This window comes from Thunnus thynnus, chromosome 21, assembly GCF_963924715.1.
Source record: "Thunnus thynnus chromosome 21, fThuThy2.1, whole genome shotgun sequence".
NCBI classification, from domain to species: Eukaryota; Metazoa; Chordata; class Actinopteri; order Scombriformes; family Scombridae; genus Thunnus; species Thunnus thynnus.
Window position 1 is genome coordinate 14,566,387 of NC_089537.1, and position 13,548 is coordinate 14,579,934.

The window sequence follows — 13,548 nt, forward strand, 5'->3', positions numbered from 1 at the left end:
TTCAACAAACGCGCCAGCGTCACTACACTTCCTGTAGAGGACCAGGGTGCGTTCAGGAGCCTCAACTGTGTAGGAGAAACTGAAAGGTACACAACAGCTACAGCTGTATACATATAGATCCCCTCCAGATATGTTTTAAGATGTATATAAAACACTCTACTTTGAATAGTAAATTGTGTATAATGTGTTTTTCTACCATAAAAAGTTAAATTATCTATTAAAATTCTTAAAATGACATCTACTCCTCCCCCCCTAATTAAAAAACAATTAACTGATTGACACAAGAAGTCTCCTAGTTCACTAAAAAGTCTATTCTCTGTGTATGTGTACTGGAGGTTTCACATTTCTGCACCACACTTATGTAAGCTGCATACTGGACCACGTCTGTCTCCCAACTAGTTGTGATGTCACAAATCCTGCTCATTAGATACACCCCTTAAACTCAGAACTTTCCTCCTTCAGCAGACAAATGTGAAAACAGCCTTCTAACTCTGCACAGTGAAGCTCAAATACTCAAGTGAAGTAACAAGAAGAAAAACTAATTTTTGAGTGGAGGAGGACTTTAATTTTAATTATGAATACTGCAGCATTTTACAGGGATCTGAACAACAAACATGCAACAATAAAGGTCCAAATAGACCAAAAATCATCTGTGCCCAAATTGAAGCTGCATAGGTAAAACAAAATAACTGTCAAACACATGCCAGACAAACTGCATGGACAAATATGAACAGCGGTTAGAAAATTAGCCAAAAGGGATGTGATTGATATAAGAGGTTGACAAATACTGATTTGTGGCATATCCATCTCACCTAATCTTTTGAAATGTTATGTAAACACACTGAAGTGATTTTTCTTGCCGGGAAAATCAGTGTTTCAAGGCATGCCTTCAAAATTATTGACGGCTTTTGCATTGCTGACATATTGAGTGAAGTTTTGACAGCAGCCACATTATCCTGTCATTAAATTAATCTTCTCAAACACTGATGTCCTCAAAAATCAAAGTTGATGTGCACTGCCTCTCCACACGAGTGTAGGCATAAATTCTTTTCATACTCTGTGTGTAAGTTAATCCAATTGCACGTGATCTCACACTTGAGATGTGATGTGGATATGATCAACCGACAGGGTGATAATTAACAAACCTAGCAAATGATAATTTGATAAGATAATAATATAATCACACAGCATGTGAGAATTCTGGAGGGATTTAAGCCCATAATTAATTTGGCTGCATACTGTATGTTCTAATGTCACATAGATTCTTAAACTGTTTGAGCTGTAGAAGGAAAATGACAATTTTTGCTTTCATAATGTGTTTTATGTGGGTCTTATAGCACACATACTGTGTAGGTACATTTATCCAATTTTCCTCCCCCAACTCCCCCTCAAGTAGCTTCAAAGTTAACTCAATATTTTATTCACAGTCATTTCTATCACATACTGTATGCACTTGTTCCAGAGCTTCATATATCATGTTTACTGCACAGAGCCAAATATTCAAATACTGGGTGCTGTTTTTTTATGGCTGCACCATTCCACAAAATAGAAAATCATCTTATCCATGTGTCCCTGTAATTATGTGTGACGTTTTCTTTGGAAACCTTTTCATTTAGACCAGTGTTTGAAATAAAGTTTTGTGAGTTGGAACACAGCTTCTCTGCACAAAAATCATACTGATGAACCTGTCAAAGGGTCCATTTTGACCTGAAGAGGTTAAAAGATTTATTCCAGTCCTCCCAACCTCTGATAGAGTGTACAGGACTGAGTTTTATGAATGTTTTTGACATTCCACAGATGTACAATGAGAATACATTGCAGCCTCTTTCTGACACCCTGCATTTCAGTTCAGACAACAGCCCCTCTTGTGAGGGAAAGCTCCTACATCTGAACATCTGAAGAGGTCTTCTTTACTCACTGAAAAATACATTGCCATGGGTCAGACTAGGAGTTCTCAATATTAGCTGAGTCTGCTCCAAACAGTAGATCACATCATTTCTGTTTGACAAGCACTGTATGTCTTGAATCATTTGTTAGCACCGGCTGCAGACAGGAAGCAAAACTTCACTTTAAATAAATGAAAACATGGGATAAGGTGTATGTCATTCACACCTGTATGTTTGTCCATCAGACGATGCTTTGCCACCAGATGTGTTTTGTATAATATTACCTCATGTCCTAAAAACTGCAGTCATCCCTTCAGTCATATTCCTCTTAAACATTTTTGTCACTCCAAGCTATATAAGTACGTATTTGGCTTGAAGGCCTACTTTGTGTTTTGTACTCTAACCTTTTAATTGCCCGAGTTTTCAAATGCAATTTAATGAGTTTTAACATTGTAAATTATACGCAAAATCTGTCAGTCGTTTTACATCAGGCTAAATTACTCATATGCCAGAAACCACCTCAGGCTGTTCATGAATGTAAGCCTGATCTCTGAGAGGAAACCATGCCAATTTAAATACTTTGAAGCCAGATTTACTCTCCTCAGTCTGGTGGAAGCATCTCTGTCTCTGGACTCTCATCTTGGTTAAAGCCGATCATAAACCATCATGTAGCAGACTAAAGCAGAGACTAAATATTGTATCTAGCAATAAAGGTAGTAATAAAAATAGAGTTTTTAAAAGACAAGCCTCAAACATACAGTAGAGCAAAATCATAACATATTGCTGTGTCTGCATAGGACTTCATAGAAATAGAAATAGAAATTTGAGGATGCAGATGTAACATAAACCATGTAAGTCTATTATCAAACGCTTTGCAAGAGCTGTCGCATATGCAATAGCATTGGTTGTGACCTATATAGCTTTTCATGCATAAAGCAAGGTTAAATCAGCTAATTAATCATATCATTATTGTAATTTTCCAAAATTCAGCACCCCATATGGCAACAAAATACAAGGAGCTACTACCAGAATTAATAATGTGAAATCAAGGGTGACGTTTTAACAGACCCAAAGAACATATGCATGCATAGACAATGCATTCATTGTGTTAACCATGCAGCCAACTGGCCTGAGATCAAGTCTCTGTAGCTGAGTCATTACATTGTATGTGGACACAGTTGGTGCAACAGTAATTAAAGCCATCTAAGGAGGGAAAAGGGGATAAGAAGGACAGGTTTAGCCATGGGTCACTCATTGAATTTTAAATATTGCAAAACAGAAATCTGCTGAAATCAGTGAGGCACCAAAACAAGGAGGCAGAGGTGTGGGCATTATTCTCACCATAAATGCTCAGACTGTATTTTGAGGCAAACCCTTCCTATGTTATTCCACATTCATCCCTGAAACAAAACCCAAGTGGTCCCACTGGCCCTGTCACTGTTTGACATGCCTGCTGTACCCGTCTTCCGCTCCACTGCAAGTGGTGAGGATATGAGGGTAGGCACTGAGGGGCCCCCGACAATCCCCGATCGACAAAGGGAGTCAAGTCAAACGACTGAGTCAAACTGAAGCAAGCGCAGACATATTGAGCAAATAATTTATGGCTGATACAGCATTCATTTGAAATTAAGATGAAACACAGGGAGCTTCCCCACATGTATAGGTATCTCATTAAACAGTGTGGCCTATACCTCATGTGTACAATGTTCCACATTGACTTGAGATTCAATGTTTTGAGTCATGCTTATACATACATTCAAATTCTTTTGGAAATATTGATTTTTAGAGAGAGAGAGAGAGAGAGAGAGAGAGAGGTGCTCTGGAGGCTCTCATATGTTTTGCACTGCAGTGTCAGGCAACATCATGCAGATGCTTAATTCCAATCAAACTATTACAGCAAGATTTAATTTACATAAAAACTAAACAGACTGCTATTAGTAAGCTAACTTTTGATATGTTTATCCTGTCGTGAGAATCAGACTGGGGTGTGCCCGCAGCTGAATATTTACTTGTTTTTACTGTCTGGCAACAAATATCAACCAGACTAAAAGTTTGTTTGTCAGGTCTAATTTAGCATGTAGAAACATTGCATCCTTGCTTTCCAGTGTCCTTGGTGCTATATCTAAGAGCTGCCACTCCTCTCCCCCCCCCCCCCCCCCCCCCCCCCCCCCCCCCCCCACACCCCCACCACCACCACCACCCTCCCCTCCTGTGCCAACACATCAAGAGAAGGCAGCCAGATCAACCCTAATAGGGCCTGGTAATTAGAGTCTTTGCATAGAGCCTGTCTACACACAGTTGCCCTAAGCAGGTTGGGGAAGGACTGCCATACACTTGACAGTGTGGAAAAAACAATGTAATGTTCAGCATATGAACCAAATTAGCCTGGCAGTGGTAAACACAATTTACTTTAAAACAATACTGACACTAATTAGGCAACCAATGTATCATTTCAGAGTTCAAGTTTTAGTTGCTATATCAAATACTTGAAAATACTTGGAGAGTCTTGAATACAAATTAGAGAGACCTCTATGCATAACGGCTAAGCACAGCCAACATTAGGGGAAAAAAAGAGTAGTGGTTGATATTTCTACAGTAACTATCTGTAGTGGAAAATGGAATCCTGATTATTGCACTGAGAGAAAGATTTTTCACTCAAAACTGATCAAGTTGTGAGTCAGAGCGCCATAGTAAAAGAGTGTTATCCCACAAGCATACTAATTTTTTTATAACCTAAACCACACATAAAAGAAAAGTTAATTGTGACATATTTTTAACTGAGTGTCTTCATATACAGCTGGTTACACACACTCCTCCTGCCAGTGCAATCATAGTTAGACTGAGCAGAATGTGGTTGAACAAAACAAAGAATATTTGAAATCAATGAGTTGTGAGAAATGTTTCAATGTCACATTTCTCTTCATGATACAATAAAGACTGTCTATAAAAGACTGATCTACATATTAGCGGTTTTGAATAATAATTTCACTAAAATTTATAATCTCACTAAATCTTCCTGTGCTGCAGTTGTCCAAGTAACATGGCTCATGCATTTAAAAACACAGTCTGAGGGAGTGCAGCAGCACCTTAACAAAAATAATCATTTGTACAAATAAATTCAAATTTATTTCAGAGACTATAGTTAATAATTTCATGTTGCACAAGGATTCATGTCTCTGCTGTAATGAGTGAGGTGAATAGGTAACTTTCTGCAGCAACCAGTCCCTATTCCAGCAAATTCCCTTGTTCGGTCTTTTTTAAGTGGTGGGTTATTTAAGAAGGGGCAAGTGTTAGTTATACATTTCCCTGCCCAGACGTTTTGTGCCTTGAGTCCCCATCTCTAACATTTTACGCCACACCAATTGTTCCTTTTATTAAATGGGGGAAAATCCTATCACTCATGTCTGCAATGGATATTATTAATTAACATGTAAAAATATGCCACATTTTTCTTATTTGCAATGGCACAAAACATTCCAATGTCTATATTACGATTTTTTTCCTTTTTTTCTACCAGTCATTAATTTGCAGAGCAGGTCAAATCATTTTACATACTTGCTATGTTAAAATATACATTTTTTATTTATTGATTTCTTGATTTAATGAAAATATGTAGATGATGTGTAGGTGTCACGGTTGCACAGAATTTTATTTAGTGATTTCTTGATTTAATGAAAATATGCAGATGATGTGTAGGTGTCACGGTTGCACAGGGGCTCTGGCTCTGGGATGTAGAAACTTGATGGAGCTGCTGTGGGTCTGAATCTGCTCCCACAATTCAACAGGCAACAAAGGAAGAAAGGAAGAGGCCGTGAGCTACTAAGTGTTAGCCAACCTAGACAGAAAGGTGCCACCTTATTGTGTCATTCTAGTCGCAATGTATAACCGCACGTTTAGAGAAGTATACAATCCGGCCACATAAAGGCTTTACTCTTTTGTTTGGACGCAGGAGGCGACTAAAGGGAAGGTAACGTTGTATGTTTTCGACAGCTAGCTGATTGGCTTAGGTAACGTTAGTAAAGCTAACATTAGCCAACAATCGTCAAGGAGCGAACCTTTCATGAACGTCTTGTACAAAACAAATGCCAACACCACTGGGTTGTTTCACCCAGTAAGAGGAGCAGAAGTGACCGGGTAAGAGACTTTTCAATGTGCATATATGATGAATGTTTATATATGACGAATTTGCTTTGAAAGCAAATATGCTAGCAAATCACTTAGCCTACTAGCAAGCTAACATCTGTTAGGTTGGCAGGCTATATTGAATAACGGTGCTTTGTGTTTTATGCTCTTTATATCTAAACCATACTAAGTGAATCGTTGAAGCACTGTTTCAGAATTTCGACATTAAAGCCCTAAGCTAACACACGTAGCTTAGCTAAAGGCATGGCGTTGTGTGTGCGTAATGTTAGGCCTTGCCAGGTCAGGACAAACCTTGCTAACGTTGCTGTTACAGATAAGTTATCCTAACTGATGATATAGTTAAATGTTAAGGATTTTTTTCCCACCGTAAATACACATGTAACATTCAATCAGAAGAATAGAACTTTTATAATGAGCTGCCTTTTTGTTTTTCCTAGTATCAAATGAAAGGTGGTGGAAGTGGAACTTGACCCATCCAACTGAGTCACCATTTTCCTGCACATAATGGTGAGTAATCAGATTGCAGCTGTCTTGATTTATCAAGCTGCTTTATTTGGGTGCCTTAAGTGGCACATGTCTCTAGATACATGTTAAGTCTGGCTTTTGCAGAGCTGTCATAGTTTCTTTTTTTTTCTTCTGTCAGATGAAAAGACATGATTGATATTAATTTCATAAAATCATGACTGTCACTCCTCAGTATGGTCAGTGTGTATTTAAGCAATGACACATTTTATGCTGTTTGATTTTGTAGATAAGCACATCAAATTTGACATGATATAATGACTGAAGTTAAAGTGCTGTAGTGTGAGGGTTTTCACATCTATGTTGCATGAGCAATGTAGGAATTGCAGCTTTTTTTTTTATACATCATAATGAACAATGCAGCAGGGCAGTAATCCTAAACATACATGCTAAGCAACCAGAGAGTTTTTAGGAACAAATAGTGGAAGTTGCATATGCCTGGCAGGGAAAACACCAAACATCTGTACATAAACATGCACAGATGCTTGGTGTTTACAAAACTCATAGTTCAGATTGTATCACGATTTTGAGTCACAGATCAGATCATTTTTCGGATCAGTAAAAAAAAAAAAAGGGGGGGGGGGGGGGGGGGTCTGTAAAACACTTAAAGCAAGGAACTTTTGCCCATGATCTTAAATGAAAACAACATTCAAGATGTCCAGTGTTTTAAATAAAATCTTAAACTGTATAAAATAAAAAATATTCAATTGTTAAGTTAAAGTGCAATATGAGACATGATACCTTCTTCCTTTAAATATGGTAGTGAATGAAAAAATAGCCTGTCTCCACATTATCAAAACTTGATAACATACAAACATGAACACATGTCTTGTCCTGCAGCTTAGCTTGTTGAACAAGCCACCAAACATACATTCACTGGGGAAAAGTGCACTGCTAACATTGGTTAGCAGCTTGATAGCTAAACAGCATGTAAACATATCTACAAATGTCACTTTGGACCTGTTATATGCTGGTTTGGTTCTTACTCTTCAAAATCCCTGTTAGTGACTCGCCGTCTGTCCATGACTTGTAGCTACAGCAGTTTGTTTACTTTGTCTCCAATGAGACATTGAATTTTGCAAGTAATCTGCGGTTCACATGTGTGCTGAACCGTGAGGGGCGATCCATACGGATCAACTCCGTTCAGTTACACCACTATGTTTATGGGTCATAGACTTGATAAAAAGTTAGTAATGAATTGCAACCAAATCTTAAATATGATGACTTTATTTAGTATGTCATTTGTCTCATGCATTTTATTTTTTTCTACAAATGTGGGTATATAGATTGTGTATAAAAGCAGCTGATATTCCTAGCCTGTTCACCCATGAGTGTAAAAACTTTCATATTAAAGCTGATGGTTAGCACTTAACCTCAGAATCGCTGCCACTGTCTGAAAACCAACAGACTGAAATTAATAGATCTGTTGTCATTACTTCTGTTCTGTGTGATAAGCTCTGAAGTTTGCGTTATGTTGTTAATGGGCATAGGTCGTTTTTGTTATGAACATGATTTGTAAAAAACTCAAAATATTCTGTTTTGTTTGTTTTTCTTTCTGCAGGGTTCGGTGGCTCCACTGTATGCATGACTTGTTTTGTGTGGCCTGATGGGAGGATACTGTGGATAGTACTTTCATCAGGATACAAGGAGAGCCATCCCATGCCCCCACTTTGGAGGGCCTTTCAGAATGAAGAAGATAAGCCTTAAGACCATCCGCAAGTCCCTCAGCATAAAGGGCAAGGAGGAGGGGGACTTTGTCATGCTCCCGCAGCCCTCAGTGACCACAGAGTTTTCTAAGGAAGAGTCACTTTTTGGGGGCTGCTACACCAAAGACCTTTCAGGCTGTGATCTTGGTGGGGAAGAGGACAAAAGTGGCCAGAATAAGGGCCGGTCCAAGAGTGAGAGCCTGATGGGATCACTAAAGAGAAGGCTGTCTGCCAAGCAGAAGGCAAAGGTGAAAGGTGGCTCCTCTGCCATAGGCTCAGTGGACGATGAAGACACCTTCTCATCCTCTTCTGTGCCCATTAGCTTCAATGAGGTGAAAGCCCAGAGACCTCTAAGATCTGCATCACTACGAAGTCACCATTATAGCCCCTCACCATGGCCTCTGCGGTCAGTCAACTCTGATGAGGCGTGTATCAAAATGGAGGTAAAAGTCAAAGCCATGGTTCACTCTCCTAGCCCTAGTCCCAATTTAAATGGTGTCAGGAAAGAATTTCATGATTTCCAGATGGAAGGGCTCTTTCAGGACCAAGCTGAATCATTAAAGAATCTCCAGCAGCCACAAAACGGCGAGCTGCATCTAAATATCGATGAAAATGATGTGCCTGTGGTGCTGGGGTTGACGCCCCAGGACTACATCCAGTACACAATGCCTTTAGATGAGGGAATGTACCCGGAAGGGTCCCACTCCTTCTGCCTGGACAGCTCCTCTCCTATGGAGGTGGTGGCTGAGGCAGACAATGGGTCCCTCCACACAGACCAGGGACAGGAGGAACATGAACTAGTTAGTGGGATGCCACCAGATCTTTTCATGGAAACCTCAGTTAATGGTCTTCTCATCGGTTCTGCTGGTGTGATGCTCCAAAGCTCAAGAGTAGAGGTCCCACCTCCCCTCTCTCCTCTCCTGCCGCCCATGATGAGTAATGGACATATTCCCAGGACTTTTTCGGGGTTCAGCTCTTCAGACAGCCAGGTAGCTGAGAGGGTAAGACACCATCTCAACTTTGACCCAAATTCTGCTCCTGGAGTCAGTCGGGTTTATGACTCAGTCCAGAGCAGTGGGCCCATGGTCGTGACCAGCCTAACAGAGGAGCTGAAGAAGCTGGCGAGACAGGGCTGGTACTGGGGCCCAATTACACGCTGGGAGGCAGAGGAAAAGCTGGTCAACTTAGCTGATGGTTCATTCCTGGTCAGAGACAGCTCAGATGACAGGTACCTGCTCAGCCTGAGTTTCAGGTCACAGGGCAAAACTCTCCACACCCGCATTGAACACTCCAATGGACGCTTCAGCTTCTATGAGCAGCCTGATGTGGAGGGACACACGTCCATTGTTGACTTAATCGAACACTCTATCAAAGACTCAGAGAATGGAGCTTTTTGCTATTCCAGGTCTCGCTTACCAGGGTCTGCAACCTACCCTGTCAGACTAACCAACCCAGTATCTCGGTTTATGCAAGTGCGTTCCCTGCAGTACCTTTGTCGCTTTGTCATTAGACAATACACAAGGATAGACCTAATTCAGAAACTGCCCTTACCTAACAAGATGAAAGATTACCTGCAGGAGAAGCACTACTGAGGACACAGACAGGACAGTGGTAGCAATTTGCACTTTTGTGTTCAGTTAAGAGATTTAAACAAGGTTTACAGACAACCATAGTTTTGAGATGATTGGTTCTGGTGGCTCTTGATTTGTGTCCAGGTGACTCCGTCACTGTTTAGTCCTCCATTCCACTGTTCTGGGGTTTTAAGCTGGTTTTAGGAGGCTCTGTTTGCAGAGACAAAGGCCAACAGATAATCTATTGCAAAAAATATAGAAGAGGTGTACAGTCAAGTTATCTTAGTTGCATACATAAAGTGCAGACATAAGGCATGCATTGAAATGTATGGTAAAGTGTAATATCCAGCTGTGCAAGAAGAGCAGGTTTTAAATCTTCATTGGGCCTCTGAAAAAATACATTTTCATTCCAAATTTCACATTAGCTGGTATTGGTGAACTTGAGAATTCATTTAATTTTCCACTAAATTGTACATTTCGAAGATGATTTAAAGAATTGAATAGCATTGCTAAAATTAGATTTGTCCATTTTAAAAGAGTACTCCACTGATTTTGCATTGCACTCCTATAAAACAAGGTTTAAAATCAGTGCCACAGAACCAGAAACCTTTTTTTTTTTTTTTTTTTTTTCCCTCCACACATTCTTCCTCCTTCTCATAACCTGGTGCCTACATTCCTCACAATCCAACTCGACCACTGACAGTTCTGTTGGAGACTCGGGTGTGCTATGCTTTTTTTTCAAATTCCGCACACCTATATTTTATTTTTTTAATTTTTCAAATTTGTAGTCTTCAGAGTGAGGACAACAAGTGACATCACTTGAAGCAAAATTCATCAAACTTTGTACAGCTCCCCCTGGAGCTACTTTCTTTCACATATGCAGTACTAGCCCCTGTTACCTGTAAACAGACTTTAATGTGTAAAATCGGTGGAGTTCCCCTTTTAGCTCTTTGCAGACTGACCAATTTTGATCATCTTTTGCAGTTTATTGCTTGTCAGATTATGTGCCATTACCACCTCTCTCAACCTGTTTAAAATGCATACTATGTCATTAGTCAAATAGCAAGCCAACCTGTGATTTTCATGTCAAACTGAAGAAAAACCTCATTTTCACTGGAAACTGCATTCATGTTGTAACCAGATTATTTTCAAACTTAACTATCTATTCAGTGGATGCAGTTTTTTTTTCATACAGTATCCTCAGACACAGATCTGGATTTTGCTTAAAAGTTGTAACACTCACCAAAACACTATATTAAAAAAAATCTGTTTCAGAGTCACAAGGGTGACCCAGGTCCATGGTATTAACATTTTGTAGCAAAAGCTGTCCAAAATTCACCAGTCTGTCAGAGGTTTTAAACAGTTTGGTCAGAGAAGAAGCTTTAAATTGTATGGCTGCATGTAGCCATTGTATAATACGCAAGCCTAAAGGTACTGATAATGCTGGATTTTCATGTCGTGCTGTTTGTAGAAACAGCATTAAGTTGATGTATAGACCTTTTTGAAAATAAGTTAACATTAAAGTAAATCTTTCTGCATTAGGAATGTTACAAAAACTGCACTGCAGCTCAGGCCTAACAACTTTGTCACTATCTGTAATGCTTGTATCCGCATGTAGTAAAGGCTTTAAGACTGTCCATTAAGGGCACTTGACTTGATCTAAATGAGAGAAGATGTCACACAGTAAAATGCTAAAGATTTTGGCTGTGTTGTTTAAGTGCAACTCTGAGTAAAAGGTTGTTTAATGCACAATTGCATTTAACTTAGGCAGTTTATATGTAAAGAAAATTACCCTCAATTACACTACAACTTAAACGGACCACCAGTCAATTGACCTGAATCTGTATGTAGGTATGGCTGTTTCTTAGTCTCTTGATGTCAGCAAAGAGCTGGACCCAGATCAAAGGAATCACAAAAATGAGTGGTGGTGTGAGCTTAGGTAAAAGGATTTGGGAAAGCCAGAGGTTAAGTCCTCCTTGCCATCTTGGAGTGATGCCAAGGTTTCAGCATACAACAAAAGTTCCATCACAGCTGCATGGCATCATTAATGTCATATGGGTTTGAGGGACTTTTTTTTTTTTTTTTTTTTAAATAACAAAAAAAAAAGCATACAATTTTTGCCATCGTCCCTACAGAGCTCCACCACCCCACAGATTGTCTCTCTACTGGGCTGTTCGTACCAGAGTAAAGGGAAGAGCACACAATATGCTACGCAAGTGCTTTATATGGATACTTTGACAGGGAATTGTGTTTTCACATTATGAATGAGCATCTTTTTTGACATCAGTGTCCTTAAAAGTATTTGGAAATGGTCTCTCGGACAACTTTGGTAGGTCGTTAGCGCATAGTTCTAGTTTTTAGTTAGCTGGAAATGTTGGTGTCTGTTACCATGAATCTAGCACAGCAGAAATTAGATAGGAACTTTGACTGGTGTTGCATGTTTAAAGTCTTAGCATTTTAAAAGCTTTGAGTTGTATAGGAATGAAGGGTCTAGGTTGTGTTTGGCTGTGTAGAGGGATGTTTTTTTTCTGTCACAAACATTGGCTGGACATTTTGTGTACAAGAAATGTATTTTTCTTTTAGAATCCTTTTAGTGAGTTGTTTTTTTTTTTTGTGACATTTGCCATCTGGGGGATGGGGCTGTACAAAAGGAATGTACGCTTGTTTGAGGTATCCATTTTATCTGCCTGCAGACCAGTTTTCAGAAAGCATGAGAATCATAAAAACATTGAACCGTTTTTTTGCACTTGAATATTCTCCATTGACATGCTTGGATCCTCTCCTACCTATAGTTGTCCTTCAGATGGTGGATTTAAAAAAAAGAAAAAGAAAAAAAAGAAAGAAATAAAGTCACACATTTGTCCTTATCTGCTCATATAACTGTTTAGATGAAATCAAGATTGTTTTGTTTTTGTCATATCTGTGGGATATAAAGGGTAAGGCACCAGCATCATATCAAAGCCTCTGCTTATGCTCATGGGCTGACAAGGAATGGGATCATGGCAAGAATGTGGATGTAAATTTGATTTTACTCTTTCTTTTTGGGTGTATGTGTTGAAATGTGAAAGTAAAATGTTAGTCTTTTTTTAATACAATGTTCTTTTAATTGTATTTCCATTTTAATTTGCAATTTGTCATCACATTTTGACAAGCAGGAACCAGTTTCATATGGTGTTGCTGCTGTGACTTTTCTAAATACTTTATTGTTTATTATTAAGCATTATTGCCTTCATTGTGTGATTCCAGAGGTTGATGCTTGTTCAGACTGCTGAAGCATTTTGAATTGATAACAGCTGTTAAGCACTTAACAAGCTCCAACATTTTTTTTTTTTTTTTTTTTTTTTTTTTTTTTGGTGCATCTCGGTGAGTGAAGGTGATTGTTTACAGCATTATGTTTGGAAATGCCCCTCCCTTCCCTTCCCCGTTTGTTTACCTTCTCTCACATGAACATCTTGGTACAATTTGAAGACTCTTTATTTCATTTTAATGTGTTATACACATTTGTGCTGCTTATGGATATGATTGCCTTTCTTGTATTTAACAATGGGGAAATAGAATGTCACCAATTTTAGATGTATGTACACATAATGACTTTGGTTATCATCTTGGGAGAGCAAAGCAGATTTGCAATTTGTTAACAACTGTGTAGTCAGTTAAAAGAGCATTAGTAGCGATTAGTAAAACCCTCTGTAGAATTACCAGTTCACTCCAGTTTACATT

The 13,548-nt window shown here is 39.1% G+C and overlaps 1 protein-coding gene across 1 annotated transcript; it reads left to right on the plus strand.

The window, feature by feature from the left end:
• Window positions 1–5,608: 5,608 nt before the first annotated feature.
• On the plus strand, window positions 5,609–12,986 carry LOC137173300 (suppressor of cytokine signaling 6). The gene is made up of 3 exons (XM_067578062.1): window positions 5,609–6,020; window positions 6,467–6,536; window positions 8,113–12,986. Exon 3 carries the CDS (start codon window positions 8,239–8,241, stop codon window positions 9,847–9,849), a length of 1,611 nt encoding a protein of 536 aa, XP_067434163.1. The 5' UTR covers window positions 5,609–6,020; window positions 6,467–6,536; window positions 8,113–8,238; the 3' UTR covers window positions 9,850–12,986.
• The last annotated feature ends 562 nt before the right edge of the window (window positions 12,987–13,548 follow it).